At 34.6% G+C, this 18,719-nt stretch overlaps 1 protein-coding gene across 1 annotated transcript in view; it reads right to left on the minus strand.

The window, feature by feature from the left end:
• Window positions 1-3,627: 3,627 nt before the first annotated feature.
• The window catches only part of AQR (aquarius intron-binding spliceosomal factor), a 108,875-nt gene continuing 93,783 nt past the window's right edge, over window positions 3,628-18,719 (minus strand). Inside the window, 4 exon segments of the mRNA XM_079127489.1 lie at window positions 3,628-7,926; window positions 10,635-10,748; window positions 12,871-13,045; window positions 17,381-17,466. Of these exon segments, the coding sequence (XP_078983615.1) occupies window positions 7,591-7,926; window positions 10,635-10,748; window positions 12,871-13,045; window positions 17,381-17,466 (711 nt within the window). The 3' untranslated portion in view covers window positions 3,628-7,590.

Raw genomic sequence — 18,719 nt, forward strand, 5'->3', positions numbered from 1 at the left:
CTATACACCAACTCAACATATAAAAATGTTGTGTTTCTATATGCTGACAACAACCAATTAGAAATATAATTAAATGAATCATTTATAATAGCAAAAACAAATGAACTACTTAGAGGTACCATATTCCTAGATAGTAAAGATACCAATTACTATAGATTCAACGTAGTCCAATAAATATCTCAGCAGGGTCTGTGTGTGTGTGTGTGTGTGTGTGTGTGTGTGTGTGTGTGTGATTAAGAAGGTGATCCTAAAATTCCACAAGGACTAACAAAGCCAATAATTTTTTTGGGGGGGGCAGGGGAGTACTGGGGATTGAACTCAGGGGCACTCAACCATTAATCCACACCCCCAGCTCTATTTTGTATTTTATTTAAAGACAGGTTCTCAATGAGTTGCTTAGTGCCTCATTTTTGCTGAGGCTGGCTTTGAACTCATGATCCTCCTGTCTCAGGAGGGATTACTACTAGAACAAAAGATACAAACCTTCCTAAATAGCAAACGCACAAACATATATAGACATATCAATGCAAATATACAATATGAAAACTTTTAAGAGAACTATTTAAAAGAAAACAATAGGACCATAAAAAAACACATCTATTAATAAATATAAGGAATCTAAACCCAAGATTAAAAAAAAATTAATTTTGGGGGTACTGGGGATTGAACTCAGAGGTGCTTTACCACGGAGCTACATCCCAGTCCTTATTTTTTTATTTTTTATTTTTTTTTTAATTTTGAGACAGAGTCTCCCTAAGTTGCTATCGTCCTTGCTAAGTTGCTAAGGCTGGCCTCAAACTTGCAATCCTCTTGCCTCAGCATCTTGAGCTGCTGGTATTACAGGTTCAAGCATTTTTTTAAAAAAAGATTTTCAAATAAATCACAAAGCAAATCCAATTCTACATCGCACACAAGAAATATATCTAAACCAAAATAATTATCATAAAGGGTAAAAATAAAAGGATAGACAAATATAAACTTAAACATAAAAATATTAATCTTGCTCTAATCAGAGAAATGCAACTTAAAATGACATTAAAATGATTCTTCACTTATAATGGCAAGATGTTCCAAAGTTTTATAATATATATTACCGGGATGGCTATTTTGAGCAAACTACCAAGCAGTCTTACACTTTGCTGTGGGAGTGCAGATGGATACACTTTTGTGAAGGACAAGCAACATATATTAAAATTGTAAGTGCTCATAACCTTTGACCCAGTTATTCCACTTGCAGGGATTTTCTTTGAAATACACTCAGACTATAAAGTAATATAAAGTTATTCTTTGTAGCTGGCCAGCATAAGATATAAGTATCCGAAACAAAAATAAAAATATATCCAAAATGATTTAAATGTCTATTAGGAAATAGTTAAATAAAATGATAAATAAATAAAATGACTCCTTCATTTTAGTTTAGGAATCCTCAGAGCTGACACCTTCAATCTGTTCTGAGAACTCTGTGTTTGGTGTCAGGGACCTTTGTATTCATTTGACCTGCATCTGACATTTCAGAATAGCTGGGTGAAGAGATGGTACTCCCTCTAATTGTTAGTTCAAGACAAGAACCAATAATTTCACTTCCTATGCCCACTATTAATAGTTGTATGGCAAGTTAAGATCAATTAGATTACTGAAATATCAATGAAAATTGACATTCATGACTTTTTCCCTAAGATAGGATTGTATTTCAGTAGAGGACATATTCTCTGCTTGCTCACATGAGCCCATTCTTTGAATGAGTTCAACTAGATTAAGATATGCAATGGCAGCCTCGGAAAACTTATTTCTGTAATTTTGTAGGAGTATATTGTTTCGAATTGTTTTACAAATAAACTTATACCCTTGGGGACTTTTAACTCACATGGATGTTCTTTTCAATTCTCAAATATACCAGTGCTGGGTTTGTGATAGGAGGAGTTAACTGGAAGGCTGAACCAGTTAGTGTATTAATGGTAAAGTACAGATTTTAATGAAACCTATCTGTCCCCTTAATAGACATCACATATTTTAAGAGTATTGCTATTTAACCTGTTCTTTCATTGTTTAAAATACAAAATGGCTTCTGGATAATTAACTAGAGTTTTGGAGGATCAGAGTACCCCTACTAAAGTCCTTTCCCATTGTGAGGCATCATACATTTTTTTAAACCAAAACAAATACTAATTTTGCTTTCTACTAAAAGTATAAACATTGGAGCATTCTTTCTACAGACCTTATTTCCTATCCTTATTTTGGTAACCTAGCCTCTTCTCTGGTATGTTAACCCTGACAGGAATTCTTAGTAGGTTCATTTTTCTCATGGGGAAAGCCTAAGTGTTGCTTCTTCTACTTCAGTGTGTCTCAAGGAAGTTCAAAGAACAGTATGGTAAGTAAATCTGCCTGGTTCTAGTCCCAGTTCAATCAACTGTGGTAGCCTTCAATTCACCCTTGGTGTTATCTATAAACCAATGGGTTGCTTCTGGCTCAGGTGCCTGGCACATAGTAGGTACTTAATAGACTGCAAACACACAAGAATTAGAAATGCAAAGACATCTTGCAACATTTCGTTATACAGAATTCAAAACACTACCAGTGAAAAGTAGTCAAAAAAGCAAAATGAAATGCCAACTAAGTAGGTCTACTTCTCTTCCACTGCTATTTTGTGGTAGTCAGAGGAAACCAGCACACTGGAAGGTGCTACTCAAAAGTCAAGGGTATCAAGACTATAGTAACAGGGCACTTTCAGTCCAGCTTGTGAAACCAGAAGAAAAAGTCAACCAAACAAACATGGCCAAAATGAACCAATGAACTAAAGCAGATACTGTTTTATACTCACCAATTCCCATTCAGAGCTATGAACTTTTTAAAATGTTAGTAACTCAGCTTGTCAAAAGAACATTTTATATTAAAACAGGTATTTCTTGGAGAGTTATCTTTGAGGTTCTTCAACTTAAATTGCAACATGACGCATAAATTGAAAATACAATGTGAAGTCACAGAGGGGAAGGGAATTGTGGGGACAGTCATTTATGGATATCAAGCAAGAGAGAATTCAACCTGCTGATGCAAGGTAACTATGTGGGTTCTCAGCGTTTAACACTCTGATGAAAGGAAATTGTATTCATTTTTATATTTGCCTTAATTTTCTTCTATTATTTCTGGCTCACTCCTACTATGTGAAATAATTCATTTCTTTCTCAGAATTTAAACTGAAAAAAAAAAAAACAGAAACAAAGAATGGAGAACATAAGACATATTGGAAATAGGAACTCTTACTGTACAATAGGAAATGAGAAGAAAAGCTTGGTGTGAAATTCTGGAGTCTCAAACAGAGAAAGCTCAGTGACCTTTTCTTAGGAGGCTCACATGAAGGAATGTCATGTTACATTGATCAAACTTATTAACTTGCCATTTCAGGATGTTGGTATTAATGCCACATGACACTCAACAAATTACACTATAATATGACATTTTATACAAATCACTCACCTCTAGTTTTTTGTTCAACTATGTTACTTCAGCCTCTAGTTACTTAGAGAAAAAAATATTTGGGCTTTATTTTTTAAGGGTGAGTCCAAGTTGTAAAGATATCAGTTCCTAAGCTATGTTCTGAGGAAACAGTTACATAAGGTGTTTTAATAAAAAAATTTAAAAAAAAAAAAGTTCTATGTTCTAAAGTTTGAGAAGTGATACATAAGCTAAACACGTTTCTTTTCAGCAGGACTTCTTAGAATCTTTACTTGGCTAAGTGAGATTCTGCAAATGGAGAACACAATTATTCATTTTGTTTCCCAAAAATACTTGACCAAGGAAATTGCTTTTTTCAGAGTATTTTTCAAAAGCAGTATTTTCTGAAATATGCTGAAAGATAATGGGATCAGAAATCTTTGTATATAAGTGAAAAAGCTTAACCAGCCATAGCAATTTGTGTATTCTCTTGGAGAAGGCCAAGAGAATAAGATTGGAATAATGTCAGCAGTAACCAGGCTGTATTCTGAGCCACACTCCAACGGACTGGGCTAGGGTTCATTCCTACAAAGAAAAACCTGGGCATCAAAAGCTTCTAGATCCCATTTAATTAAACCTTTTCTGGGGCACTAAAGAGTACCAGTGGGTAAAGGAAAAACCGTCTCTCATATCTTCATTTACAACCTTGGCTTAGTACAGTTCCAGTTCCACCATTCATAAACATCTATTAACACGATTGCCTAATAATTACAAAGATAAATGGCTAAGTGTTTTCTTACAGAAGGCACTGCTTATCTTTCGCAGCTCTTCTGGCTCCTACAAAAGGATTGTTTTTTTAAAAAAATCTTTTGTATCTTGTCTTAATTGAAGAAACAGCTCTGAAAATACCATTTGAATGATTGAAAAATAAGAAAATAGCACACTCCCGGCACAAAGTCAAGCAAATCCAACAACATAAATGATTTAAGGCTGGGGCAGTACACAATTCATACATGGTAGACATTCACAACTGATAGACACGATCAGCTCCATGCAGTTAAGACACATGTCAGAAGCATGATGGGACCTATTGACTATCCTGGTCACAATGTTCTGTGAGAATTTTAATTTTAGCAGAGACCACCCTCAATGTTATAATAGACTGATTCAGAAGTCTCTAACCAGAAGACCTGATTTTGATAGATCCTCAATGTCGATTGCTACCATGTCCCCTTCATTGTCTTCTGTGCTCTCTGGATAGGGACACGGGTAGGTGCTCAACTTAAAGGATTAGTTGACAATTTACTACATTGTCTCAAGGCTTTGGAGAAAAATGAGAAGACAGGGACTGTTATTTCCTGAGTGGCTAGGAGTTGAATCTTTTCATAAACATTATTCTATAAAACAAACTAACAAATCCAAACAGATCTCTACCCTGTTTTTATAAAGAAAACTGGGACTTACAGAAGTTATAAAGTTATAAAACTTGTGTAAGGTCAAATCAAAGGCTGATAAACAAATTAGGTAAAATTTGAGCCAGGTCAGGGTGAGTCCAAAGTTTGCTTTACAATATCATGCTATTTCCTGATCATAAAAGCTTCATTTTTAATAGAAGCACAAATGATCCACTTATACAGTTTCTTTTTAGTATCTAGCAAAACATCTCAACTTTTATCATCACATCAACTTCAAGAGTCCTGATAATGTTTAGATCTTCTCATTCATTTGCCTAAATCAATGGAGTTATTTATTCTCAGCTGCTGGTAATGAACTTTCTTAACTCAGCATTTTGTGGGGAAAAAAGTCTCAATACTTGAATTGCTTCATTTCATCCTCATTCTCTTAGCATGCATCTTTTTGGTCTCCTTTTAAAAATAGAATCCCAAATCATGACATATTCAAATATGAAAAACAGGATGGAGAGCAGTGGGAACACTAATCTGCAAGAGTCAATGACTCTAGTACCTGTCTGTAGAATATGTTAAATAAAAAATTCTTGAATTGGTAAAGCCATCACTCTTGATTTAAAATACAAATAAAATACTGCTTTAGGAGTATGGACTTAATTTTACCTTATGCCCCCATTTGTCAGCCTCTCCATTCTGTTTCCTCATTATTTTAAAAAACAATCTCTAAAATTCCTTAAAAATTCCAGGATTCTCTGCAACCCTCTGGCCTTTCTGGTGAGTGAACAATTTAATTACACTGCCCTTACCCATTTTTTAATTCCTTTGATAAAAGGTTTATCCATCTTCCACCTACGTTTGCCTTTTAAATTGTGGTAGAAAAATCAAGCAGCAAAGAAAAAAGTATGATCATCCAGTTAGACAGAGATTTTCTAAGTTAGACTTGGAAAACAGTTTGAGAAAGCTGCCCAGCAGTTTGCTTATTTTGGCTGCAGGTATCATAATTCATATCCTCTAAAGGGTAGAGAGAAAAATCAATCTTTTCCAGGAAAGACTGTAATACGGCAAAGCTTCTTTCCATCTTGCTTAGCCTGATACCATATATTCACAAATGAAAATAATTCTGGGAGTGCTATTCCTCATACAGATGCCCACAACACCTGCTTTCAAATTCTTATATCAGAGAAATTACATAACAGACTGGTTTGATCCTTACTCTGATAACAAACAGACTAGGGATTCCTAGTAGTTTCCTTCACATTTTACTCCTTTCACATCTCTTCACTTCTCCCTCCTCACTTAACATTTACACAGTGTTCTAATGCAGTTACACACACTGTAAGGTGAAAGTGTGAATCATATCCACCATAGCCTGGTAGAATTGAGCAAACATTAGTGATTCAAAAATACAATTGACTGAATTTTGTGGGTTTAATTTCCTTATGAATTAACCATCTCTTCAAACTGCCAGGATCAGGGGTACAATTCTTATTCTTTCCTCAAAAGTTTCTTGGATGTGGTTAATTCCATAGGTAGATGTGCTTTGGGAAAATCCTCTCCTCAGTCAGCCTGCCTAGCGGATGATCAAGATGGGAAGAAGAGAACAAGTGGGCAATGTCTCTGACCCCTACAAAGACACATCCATCTCTTCTTTTGTGCTCTGACCATCCATTCCAGTCCTTATAGGCACAGGTCACTAGTCAGAAAACACACCAATCTCAGTACAGTGATTCTCAAACCACAAAATACAAATGAATCAGCTGAGGACTTTGTTGAAATACAAATTTAGATTTAATGGATCTGGAGTACAGCCCATACCTCTACATTTCTAATAAACTTCAAATAGGAAAGTACTCATACCTCTGCCCTCCCAAACTTGGTACACTGTAGACCTGAAGGTATCCTTGTGGATAGTTATTCACAAAAACTAAACAGCACAAAACTGAACTCTGCACATCCACAAAGAAAATGAAATGGCACAAAACAGAACTCTGCACTGGAGGCTTCCACCCTGCACAATAGCTGAATTACTGCCCAGAGTCTGGGCCCTGCTTCCTGCCCAGAATTACTGGCCAGTTTTCCTGTTCAGTTGAGTGACAAATCCTATTTCAGCCTCACCAGCCTTACCTGATGCCACTCTCCCAGCAACCCAAACACTATCAGCCTATCTAACCTTGAGATTCTGAATGACCAGGTCTGAGGTGGACCCTAAGAATAAACAATACTATAGGTGATTCTGATACACTCTGAGATTCTGGGGAAGGTAACCTCTTTGACAGACTGCAGAAATCTTTATGGAATGTCTTTAAAGAAAGAACAAAAGGTAAATCAAAGGTGATGGAACTTGAGTATGCATGACAGAAGAAACCATTTCCTCCCTAATTGGGACATTTGCTCAAGGGCACTTATAGTTAATTACAGTGTATTTTGTTCTTTTCTCTAGAGCTTGCTAAAAATGTGAAGTATGTCTTATACATTCTAGAGGAAATTATATTAAGGTAGATACATTATAGATACACTCAGTGATCAAATATAAAAGAAACGGTTATTTGCCCTTCTGCTTAAGTAGATGAAACCGAACTGTTTATATACATTTAATTTTTTAAAAAAAAATATAGAGGACAACCAGTTAACAAAAATAAGAACTGAACATTAATTAGCGCCATTGAAATAGCAGAAGCAAATGTAAGGTACCAAAAGTAACTTTGCTTTGACTTTACGACTGAAATGTCCTCTCTAAAAAAAGCTAATTTGACTAGTTGGTCTTTGCTGGGGCAGATGTGGCATCCTGAGGGGTGACAGCCTCTACTGGTGCAGTTACAGTTCCTGCCACAGAAGCAATAACCTCACATGAAGCAGTGAGTGTTTGTGGATTGGAATCAGCTCCTGTCTGACTGGCAGTGGTCTCAGTCTGATTGGGGGTGGTGTCAGACTGAGGTGCCAGGGTCTCTTGACTACAGCTGTCATCAGGTGGACTTGGTATGTCATCAGCTTGAATGAGCATGGCTTCTTCTTCTGCTTCCAATTCTATTTCTTGATTTTGAACTTCTTCACCTTCTTCCACCATCGCAGGTGGTAGTTGTAAGAAAGTCTAATAAAAAAAGACAACCCCAGTAAGTTGAAATGAAGAAACAAAACAAACAAAAAAAACAATGAAACCCCACTGTGTTCTATAACATCACCTTCCTAATTAGATAACTGTTGAGTTCTCCAAACACTGCTGGTCATTTTATATTATGGATACTAAGACCTGTGATAACAATGGCTGATGTTCTACTAATACCAAGGCATATGATGTCACGCACTATACTAAATCCTCAAGGACTAAATGCCACACCAACTCAAGAAAGGACCAACTTCAATGAAGAACTCTGAGAGAGGTATAGTGGAGCGTAGCCTTGAAACAAGGCCAGGGAGTAGGGAAGGAGCAGGAAGGGCACAAGATTTCTGTCTCATTCAACTAGAAAACTGGAGCATTATAAATGCTCAGCCTTTTGCACATCCCAGCAGTCTGGAGCTAATGCATAGCTTCTCCCCCTCACCGACTCTGTTTACCTTGTTGGAGATTATGAAACAGCAAAAAACTAACAAAATATGTGTAAGGTTTATATACTGAAAACTATAAACTCTGTGAGAGCATTCAAAGAAGATCTATATAAACAGAGAGATACATATGATATTCATGGAAAGGAAGACTAGTATTTTAAGACGTTAATCTCCCCAATTGACCCTAAACAATTCTACTCCTCAAAACATACTATTTAAAAATTGCAGCATGCAGTGTGGTGGTGCACGCTTGTAATCCCAGGGACTCAGGAAGCTGAGGCAGGAGGATCACAAGTTAAAGGACAGCCTCAGCAACTTAGCAAGGCCCTAAGCAACTTAGCGAGACACTGTCTCAAAATTTAAAAATGATAAAAAGCTGGAGATGTGGTGTAGTAATTAAGTGCCCTGGATTTAATTCTAAGCACAAAAAATTAATAAATAAGTAAAAACTACAGCCTGAAGAAATCAACCAGATGGCTTTAAATCTGAAAAGCAAAGACACTACAAAATAGTTTTGAAAAAGAACAAAACTTAAGTACTCATGTTGATTAATTTCAAAATTTACTACAAAGTTATTATAATTAAGGTAATGTAATGGCAAAAAGGACAGACACACAAAACAATATAGTAGAATGGAGAGCCCAGAAATAGAGTCACGTATATGGTCAACTGATTTTTCTGAGTACTAGTATGACATGCAATTCAACAGAGAAAAGAATAGTTTGTTTAGGAAATGATGCTGAAACAACTAAATATCCACACGCGAATGAATAACACTCATCACTACCTGAAACCATAACAAAAAAGGGTCTCAAAACGTATCACACCTGTATATCAAACCTAAAATAATACAACTGCTAGAAGAACAGGACACATGTGAATTATAGGAGAATAATTCCATACATTGAACACCAAAATTTAGAAGTGTTCTTTCAAAGATACTTAAAAAAAGAAAAAAACAAATCACAGAGTAGGAGGATATTTGTGTATTTGTGTGTGTGTGTGTGTAGTTCTGGTGACTGAACACAGGGGCGTTCTACCAGTGGGCTATGTTCCCAGCTCTTTTTATATTTAATTTGAGACAAGGTCTCACTAAGTCACATGGTGTGGCCTCTAATTTGCCATCCTCCTGCCTTAGCCTCCTGAGTCTGGTATTTCAGGCATGTGCCACTGCACCTGGCTAGGAGGAAATATTTGTAAAACACCTATCTACTTAAGGACTTATCACCAAAATACATAAACACCTCTCCAATCTCAACATACTTAACATACAACCTACTAAAAAAATGAGCCAGAGATCTGAATAGACACATTCCCAAAGATACAGAGATGGCAAATCACTACCTAAGACACTTTTTATTAGGATAATAAAACATTTAAAAACACACTGAAATCACTATATACCTACATATCAGAATTGCTAAAATAAAAAAGACATACTCCATAAAGTATAGGTGAGGATGTTGATCAAGTATAGGTGACTCTCAAAGCTGGAGAGTGTAAAGTGGTACTGTTTTTCACTTTGAAAAACAGGGTGGTGGTGTCTTAAAAGTTAAACATATACTTAACATATTATCCAGCAATTCTACTTCTAGCTATTTACCTAAGAGAAAGTGCACGGACTTCTACAAGAATGTTTACAGTAGCTTTATTTGTAAAAGTCCAAACTAAACAATCCAAATGCTCATCAATAAGTGAATGGGCAAACTGCTGTAAACCCACACAAAGGAATGGACTATTGATATATTCAACAGGAATACAAATGAAATACAAAATAATTATGCTGAGTAATAGTAGCAAAAAAAAAAAAAAAAAAACCAAAGAAAAATATATATTGTTTGATTCCATTTATATAAATGCCTAGAAAATGGAGACTAATCTATAATGGCAGAAAGCAGATCTTTGGTGGCCTAGAGAAGGTGTAAAGGGGACTGATGAAGGATAATGAGGGATTAAAGTGGCTCAAGAGACTTTGGGAGGATAATGGACGTTCATTATCTTGATTGTGATGATGGCTTGATAGGTATATACATATGTCACAATATTTTGAATTGTACATTTTAAATACATACTTTATTGTATGCCAAATGTTATGTACATAAACATGTTTTAAAAAACATGAATGCTACATGAATAACAACAATCTACTTTGGTTGGTTCCTCATAAGAAATTAGGTACTTCAAAGATTCATTCAGCAAGAGAAGATTCTTTCTATAACAAGAAATGTAAGAATCAATTTTAAGAAAACTTACCTGATGATAATGATGTGTGGTCTGTATCAAATGCATGTACATGTTGTAAACAAAGTTTGCCATCTGGGGCATATTTTTTATTATCTGTACTTCATGAGATGGTCTTTCTCCATTCTAGAAGAAGACAAAAGGAAAGTTAAGCATCTAGTGAAAAACCCTAGAAACTAAGCTATCAAAAGAAAGCTGTTTCTCAATCTTATGAGTAAGCACCATTTGCGTTTGGAGGATTCAAGCACAGTAAGAGAACATAAAATGGCAGTGTAGATTCCAATATGAAATGATTCCTTTTAAATCTAAAAAAGCTAGAGACTAGGAAAGTTATGGAGGAAGGAAGGACTGTATAGAGGGAAAAGAGGGGTGGAAGGGGTGGAGGGGAGGGAAAAAAAATAACAATGAATCAAACAACATTGCCCTATGTAAATTTATGATCTTTAATAAAAAAAAGGTAACTATATACAATGGTGTGTATGTTCAGTGGCTTGACTGTTGTATTCATATCGCTATGTAAATACATAGCAAAGTAATATGCTGTATGCTTTAAATGTATACAATAAAATAAACAAATTTAAAAAAAAAGAGTAAGTAGTTTTTAAATACAATTTTGAACTGGTCAATAAAATATGGGTTTTAGTTTATTAATTAATGTAGAAGAATTAATAAGAAAATAATTTGAATACAGAAAAAAATCAACATGGTCTAAAGTAGCATTTCCTAACACTGTATATGCTCCAAAGGTGTTCATAAAATAATTTGGAAAGAAAATACCAAAATTATTCTTCCTATTTATGTTTTTCTAAAATAGAAGAAGTTAACATTTATTACTATTAGTCATGGAGGTAAATATTAAAATGTCCTTTTTCAAACTTTGTAACGTCTACCAGAATCCTCTTGGGGAGACTGTTAAATTGTACATGTCTGGGCTCTAACTCCCTGGGATTTAGATTTAATGTATCTGGGACAGAAAGAGTTGATTCCTATAAAGTAGTGCCTCATAACAATCTGAGAAACATTGCTGTAGCAGTGTAAAACAGTAAAGCAAATGAAGACCATACAAAATTTATATTCCTTCCTGAATGGACCTGGAATAAAGATTAACAATTTTCCTACTAACAAAATGCTTATAAAGTTTTACCCTTTTCTGTGATAGGGACCAATTCAGAGAACAATTTAGGCAAAAAATATATACAAAGAAAAAGGATTCTATCTTAAAATGAACAATTGTCTAAATTTGGTCTACAAACAACTGAGAAGCACAGAGATATGGGACTGTGTCCAAAATGCAGAGTCAGGCACTCAAGGTTTTATGTGACATCACCCCAACGAACATGTCCCTTTTCTTCCTATACTTCCACAGCAGCATTTCATAAAAAGCAAATAAAAATGCAGTTAAAGAGAAATACTTAATACTATTATAAAACATGCACAGAATTTGTTTTTTCTTTTTTGTGTAAGAGGTGGGGGTAAGAAGTATACCATGAACATTTAAAATAATTTTACTTAAAATCTAATGAACCTTCAGGACATTTCATTAAATGAAAAAAAGCAAAACCTGAAAGTCTATAGCATGCTAATTAACCTCCATAAAAGAGACAATAACATAAGAAAATAAACAAGTATCTGCTTCTTTCTGCAGAAAGACTATAATAAACTATGTACTAAAAAGACTGCTTACCTTCAGAGGGAGGCTGGTAGGAAAAGGAAGGAGCATTTCTGAGTCAATGTTTTTGTTAAATGTTTGTGTCCCCCATTTCTTTAGAACATAAGTTCTTAAGAACTAAACTATTCATTACTCTGTTATCAAGTAAATAGCTAATTCTTCTCACAAAATAGAAGACAGGATATATAGTAATATGATTATCATATGGACTCTGGAGTCTGACTGTCTGGAATTTCAAATCTTGGATCTTCCACCTACTAGATACATGGCTGTTAACTACTTAACCTCTCCTACTTTCCCCATATATAAAATGGGGTTAATAAGAAAATTTACTGAACAGGGGAAATGAGATGAAATGAGATAATGCAGGTAAACAGCAAATAGCCTGACACCTGGAAAATACTCAGTGAAAGTTAGCTGATATTTTTTTATGTAGAAAATCTAATTCCGTCCATTGGTGAAAGGAATATTCTAAATTAGTGACTGAATATTACTGGCTAATGTAATTATATGTAACAGAATTCCAGTTTCCCATTACGGGGAATGCTAATCTATGTAACAAAGAGAAAGAAGTTCTACCTTTCTAGTGGTTGGGAAAGGTTCTGTTGGAATTATATGCAAATGAAGTGGGCGGGCTGTGAGTTGGCTGAAAGCTGGAGTTAGTTCAAAACAGTTTTGGAAGAGGGATACTCTGGCGAAGATATAAAGTCCGAGTCTGGCTCTTGACATGGCCACTACTAAGCGACGAACATCCCTTTGTGAAACAAACAAAATTATTAACACACTTCAAGATTAATAACATATTTATGCAGCTTATTTTTTTCTTTTTTTTACAGACTCCACTAAATTCTATTAAACTATGGCAATAAAAAAATAAAAACTTCTTAAAACTTAATACATTGAGTAACCTATATAGTCAATAAATGTTATATGACTAGTAAACCAAGTAAAAAATTACTACTTTATTACTAATCTCTTGTTGGCTTTTGGGGGAAAGGGGAGAAGATCACAAAAAATCCAACGTACTGATTTAGAAGGTCCAAGTAAGTCTATTAATATTATGGTTCAGTTCAGTTGTCAGTCACCAATTTATTGTACTACTGCTATTAAGTAAATCCAAACCAGCTCTCCTAATTCTTTTGCCTACCAAATTCTTAGGCTCCATCAATCTAATTTTACTTCTTCAGTAACTCTTGCCACAATGTTTTATAATAATGATTATTTTAGTAATAAAGATAATTGTTTTTTATTTTCTCTGCATTTCCTAAGAACCCCAAGAAGTAGAGCTATAGGTGAGTACTTCCAATACCCCTAAATGGATATACAATACTGGAACTACTTAGCATGAGTTCTCACAAAAATATTATAAAGGAAATTATGGTTTCAACAGCATTGTCAGAGAAAAAAGGAGTAGTGGAGGAAGGAAATGACTTAAACTACTATTTTCAAGGTAATCACTATTTTATGTTCAGTTCTCTCCTTCACAACCTGTCTATCTATAAACACAAAGAAAGAACCAGTGCTGTTACAGTGGCCACTGCACCAGTCACTCTGAGAGAACTGTTCCCTCCAGTCCTCAGTGCTGCAGTGCAGTGAAGAGTTTTTTGTATCATGCCCACTGTATATGTGGAGAGGTGAGTTGAAATCTGCAGATTCAAGTGTAGGATCTTCCTATGTTATTTTTAATGGATTCTAAACTCTACAAGGGCAGAGGATCATGAAAGCTATATTTATTATTGTATTTTGAGAAGCTAGCACACTGGCAAATAACAGACGGTTCTGAAAGCAATTGATAAATGAATGATCAAACACTATGAACATAAAAAAGTAAAAGGCAAAACACAAAGACAAAAAGCATGAGTGGGCTGGGTTCTTCAGAGCTCTAGTGAAAACAGGGCCATGGAGACTACCACCTTCTTTCTTAGTCCCCAGAAGAGGACTACACGAGAACACTCTTCAACGACAAAGCCAGCACTCTGTAAGAACCCCTAACAAGAAATAACAGGAAGTTCTGGCCTTACTATTTTGCCCATAACAGGTCACAAGCATCTCCATTAGTACCTAAGCTCTACAAATCAGTTGGGCAAGAGAACAATGAATGATGGAAAAGGGATGAAAAATGTTCCATGACTCTGGCTTCTAAACAGTTCCACACTGTCCTCAAACAGGTCTCTGGAACTGAAGCTAACAATCTGGTTCCTATTCACTCAGTTAGTTCATCTTGATGAAAAAAGGTATAGATAGAAGAATATGGCAGTACTTTAGTTCAAACCAAGTTTGAAAATGGATACTCTGGCAAAGATATAAAGTCCAAATCTGCCTCTAGACATGGGCCAGTTACTTAAAAGGTTATAGAGATAACAAATGGCCGAATAATTCCACTCCTACATTTAAACCCAAAAGAAAACAAATCTTACATAAAAACTTATATAAGGATGTTCAGAGCAGCACTATTGATAATAGTCACTAAATAGAAACAACCCACTGCCCGTCAACTGATGAATGGATCAATAAAAATGAAGTACTGATACATCCTACAACATCAATAAACCCTGAACACATTGTGCTAAGATAAAGAAGTCAGTCACACACAAAAAAACATATTGTATGATTTCATTTATATTAAGTACTCAGAAAACGCAAATCTACAGAGACAGAAAAAGAAACAGTGGTTGTCAAGGGTTTGTGGGGAGGAAAGGGGAGTGAATGCTAGTAATTATAGGGTTTCTTAGGCAATGAAAATGTTCTAAAATTGATTGTAGAGATAGGTACATAATTCTAAAATTATGCAGTTTAAAAAAAACATTAAATTGTACACTTAAACTAGGTAAATTGGTTAGGCATAGTGGTATACACCTATAATCCCATGAAGACTGCAAGTTAGAGGCTGCATGGGCAACTTACTGAAACTCTTAGGAAGTTGGTAAGACCCTGTCTCAAAAAATGAAAAGTACTGGGAATGCAGCTCAGTGGCAAAGCATTCCTGTGATCAATACCCAGTAACACAAACAAATGAAATAGGTATCTGTATGGTACATGAATTCTGTCACAATAAAGCTATTATTAAAAGATAAAACATGGTAGGAAGTAAGTAGGTTTTCTAGGTCCCCTGAAACATATTTTCCTACTTACAAAAGGAAGGATATGAAGGATTAGCTCTAGAAACCAAAAAGTTCTATGTAGAGTTTGTTAACAGTCTAGGTAAGATATTTAGACTGAGGTACCTGGGTAATGGGAATCGTAAAGAATAATTAAATTGACACATCTATGCTCTAACACAACATCAACATGATGATCCCCTGATGAAGAAGTTAGATTTTCAAAAGAAAAGTCTGGCAAATACAAAGACTAATTTATTTGGTAAAGGTATTTTTGCTTTGAAAAGTTATAGGCAAGACAATACTGAAAACAGGTTCTGTTTTATCTTTTCATTTGGAAGACTTATAATTTAGATCTGTGTTGAAGCCTATAAGTTGAAGGCTTGGTACATACCACTGGGAGGTGATAAAAACTTCAGGAGATGGGGATTAGTTGGAAGAAGCAGGTCACTACTTGAGGGCATGACTTTGAAGGGTACACTGAGACACCAGCCCCTTTCTTACTCTTTCTCTACCTACTTTTTGGCCACCATGAATTGAACAGCTTTGTTCTGCCATGGTCTCTATGCCCATAATACTTTGCCATACCACAGGCAAAGAACAGAAACAACAGAACTAAATGGCTACAGACAAATTTCTGAAACTGTGAGCCAAAATAAATCTTTCCTTCCTTAAGTTGCTTTGCTCAGGTATTTTGTCAGAGTAACAGAAAGCTAACTTGCACAATAAGGGTTTCATCATCAAAACCCTTTAAAAATTTTTCAGAAAAATGAAGTAAAGAACAGTATAGAACTAAAGTCACTGGAATCTGAAAGAGGCAAACTACTACAAAGTAAGAAAAAATGAAGGGGAAAAGAGGAAGCAGCATTCATAAATTCATACAATAAAATTTTGAGATATTTTAATTGTGCAAACCATAATGATGGCTAATTATAATTAGTTATAAACATCAGTGAGGAAAAGGAATGGCTTTTTAGAAAAGCGAAGACTCCACATGCTTGAAACTTCAATAAATAAGCAAAAATAAACTATTTTAAAATGTTATCATCTTGAAACAATTTCTTAAAATGTTACATCTTTGCTTACTCTTACATAAGTTATTAGGCTAATGGAATTTGATCACTGGGTTAAGCTCCAAATAGATCTTGACTTAATGATAACATACAAGAGCTTGGGGGTTTTTCCTTTTATATCTACCAAATAAAATAATATAACAAACTCTCCATTTAATTTTGCTATATGAAGTCATATAAGATGAAGGTTTATATAACACTAAATGGCTACTTTGTAATAAAAAGATATGATTCCCATAAATCTCTAACAAATAAATACATCATAATAAATGATTAAAAATAGATTATTATTTCTTTTGACAATTCTTAATCCTAGGAGAACAAATGGCTCTTTTATTTCCTAACACTGAAACTGAAAGAATATGTGTATGGAGGAAAATCAGAACCCCACACAATGAAAAATTTAATCTGAAGAGACTATCTCTCTGATTTAATTTCTGGTACTGTTTCTAACGGACATAGGATAGCTCTATTAAGATTTTTTTGAATAAAATTCCTATCTTTCAAAGCAACTGAAGAGTAAAAAAGCTAATTACTAAAACATTTAAGAGTAAAAAATCCAGTAAGCAATGGCAATGGTTAACTACACAGGGAATCTGATAATGTTACATTCTAACAAAAAGCACCAGAAGTTGTTATAACAATGAATTATAACTATATATAATTTAAACCTAAAAATTAGAACTACTTTGCCACTGAGATTCAAAATGGAAACAGTAAAGTTACATAATTTGTTAAAGAATTTTCCTATGGGGGCTGAGTTATAGCTTGGTGGTAGGGCACTTGCCTTGTATGTGCAAGGCACTGGGCTTGATCCTCAGCACCACATAAAAATAAATTAAATAAAGGTAATGTGTACACCTACAACTTAAAAAAGTAAAAAAAAAAAAAAAAAAAAAAAAAAAAATTCCTACGCACCTCAGATGGCCCACTGCCCTGGTTCGTACCAGAGAAAGAAGAATGTAATCATTCTGTTGACCTTGAAATCTATCAACAGTTGTTACCTAGGAAGATATAATGGGAAACATGGTATATTTTCAAAAGCACAATAAAAAGGCTCTAGAGATTATTTGAACAATGTACTAGGAATAATCATGTAACTCTTCATCACTCTCCAAAGAAACAGTCATATGATTGGAATTGTAAAAGCAAGTTACTGAACAGTTAAACAGATTGCAGAAACCATATTACCCTATATTCTTGTATTATTCACACTTAGTGACACTTGTCTTTATCTTTGCTAATAATTGAATTATTTTTAGAATTCAGAGTCTCCTATTAGACTGCCAAGTTTCATGAAAGCAGGCACTATGTCTACCTTATTAACAGTAGTGTCCCAGTTTAATACTCAGAAATATATCTCAGTATACTTGTTTATTAAACTTAAAACCTAATATATATTCATACTAGTTGTCCACAGCATTCCTCTGTTATATAAACAAACAAGAATAACAATAAATAATCTTCATGGTACTTTTTGTTCAGTTTGAAAACATCTGCAATCAGGGAAGTTCAGAGAGGTTTAACAAGTAGGACATAATCCCTTTTTTATCAATTAAAAAAAATGCTCTGCTTGCTCTCTAACAAACTGTAATTTATAGTTTCTCTGCATTTAGAAATAAGACACTTCTTTTTAAGTTAACTTCACAAAGATGTACTTTATACAAGAAAATGTGCTCATTTTAAGTATATAATTTCATTGATTTAATTAATTCCCATGTTAACACCATAATAAAATGTTCATCACCTCAAGTTCAACTGTAGTCAAATCTGCATCCTATCAGCTCTAGGCAATCACCCATCTATTTTCTGTCACTATGAAGTATCATTTTTTTCCCACATTTATTGGTTCATTATCATTGTACATCATGTTGAGATTTGTTGTTGCATATTTACACATGCACATGAACTGTAAATAATTTTTTTCAAGTTTGAGAATACCCTAAGAGTGGAATCAAAAAGCACAGGCTCCTGTCTAGTTTCTTTCACTCAGCATAATGTTGAGATTTTCCCATGCATTCTCCACAGATGTTCTCACTGTTTTGCTTCTGAGTTCTCTTCTGTTGAATGAATATACCACAATTTGTTTAACTATTCACCTGTTCATGGATATCTGGGTTGTTTCTAGTTTGTGGCTATTTTGAACAGAGCTGAATTGAATATTCAAGTGCAAATATTTTTGTGGACATATATTTTCCTAGCTCTTGGATAAATACCAAGGAGTAAAATTACTGGGCTAAATGGTTAAGTGTATGCT

This window comes from Sciurus vulgaris (assembly GCF_902686455.1).
Source record: "Sciurus vulgaris genome assembly, chromosome: 2".
Lineage (NCBI taxonomy): Eukaryota > Metazoa > Chordata > Mammalia > Rodentia > Sciuridae > Sciurus > Sciurus vulgaris.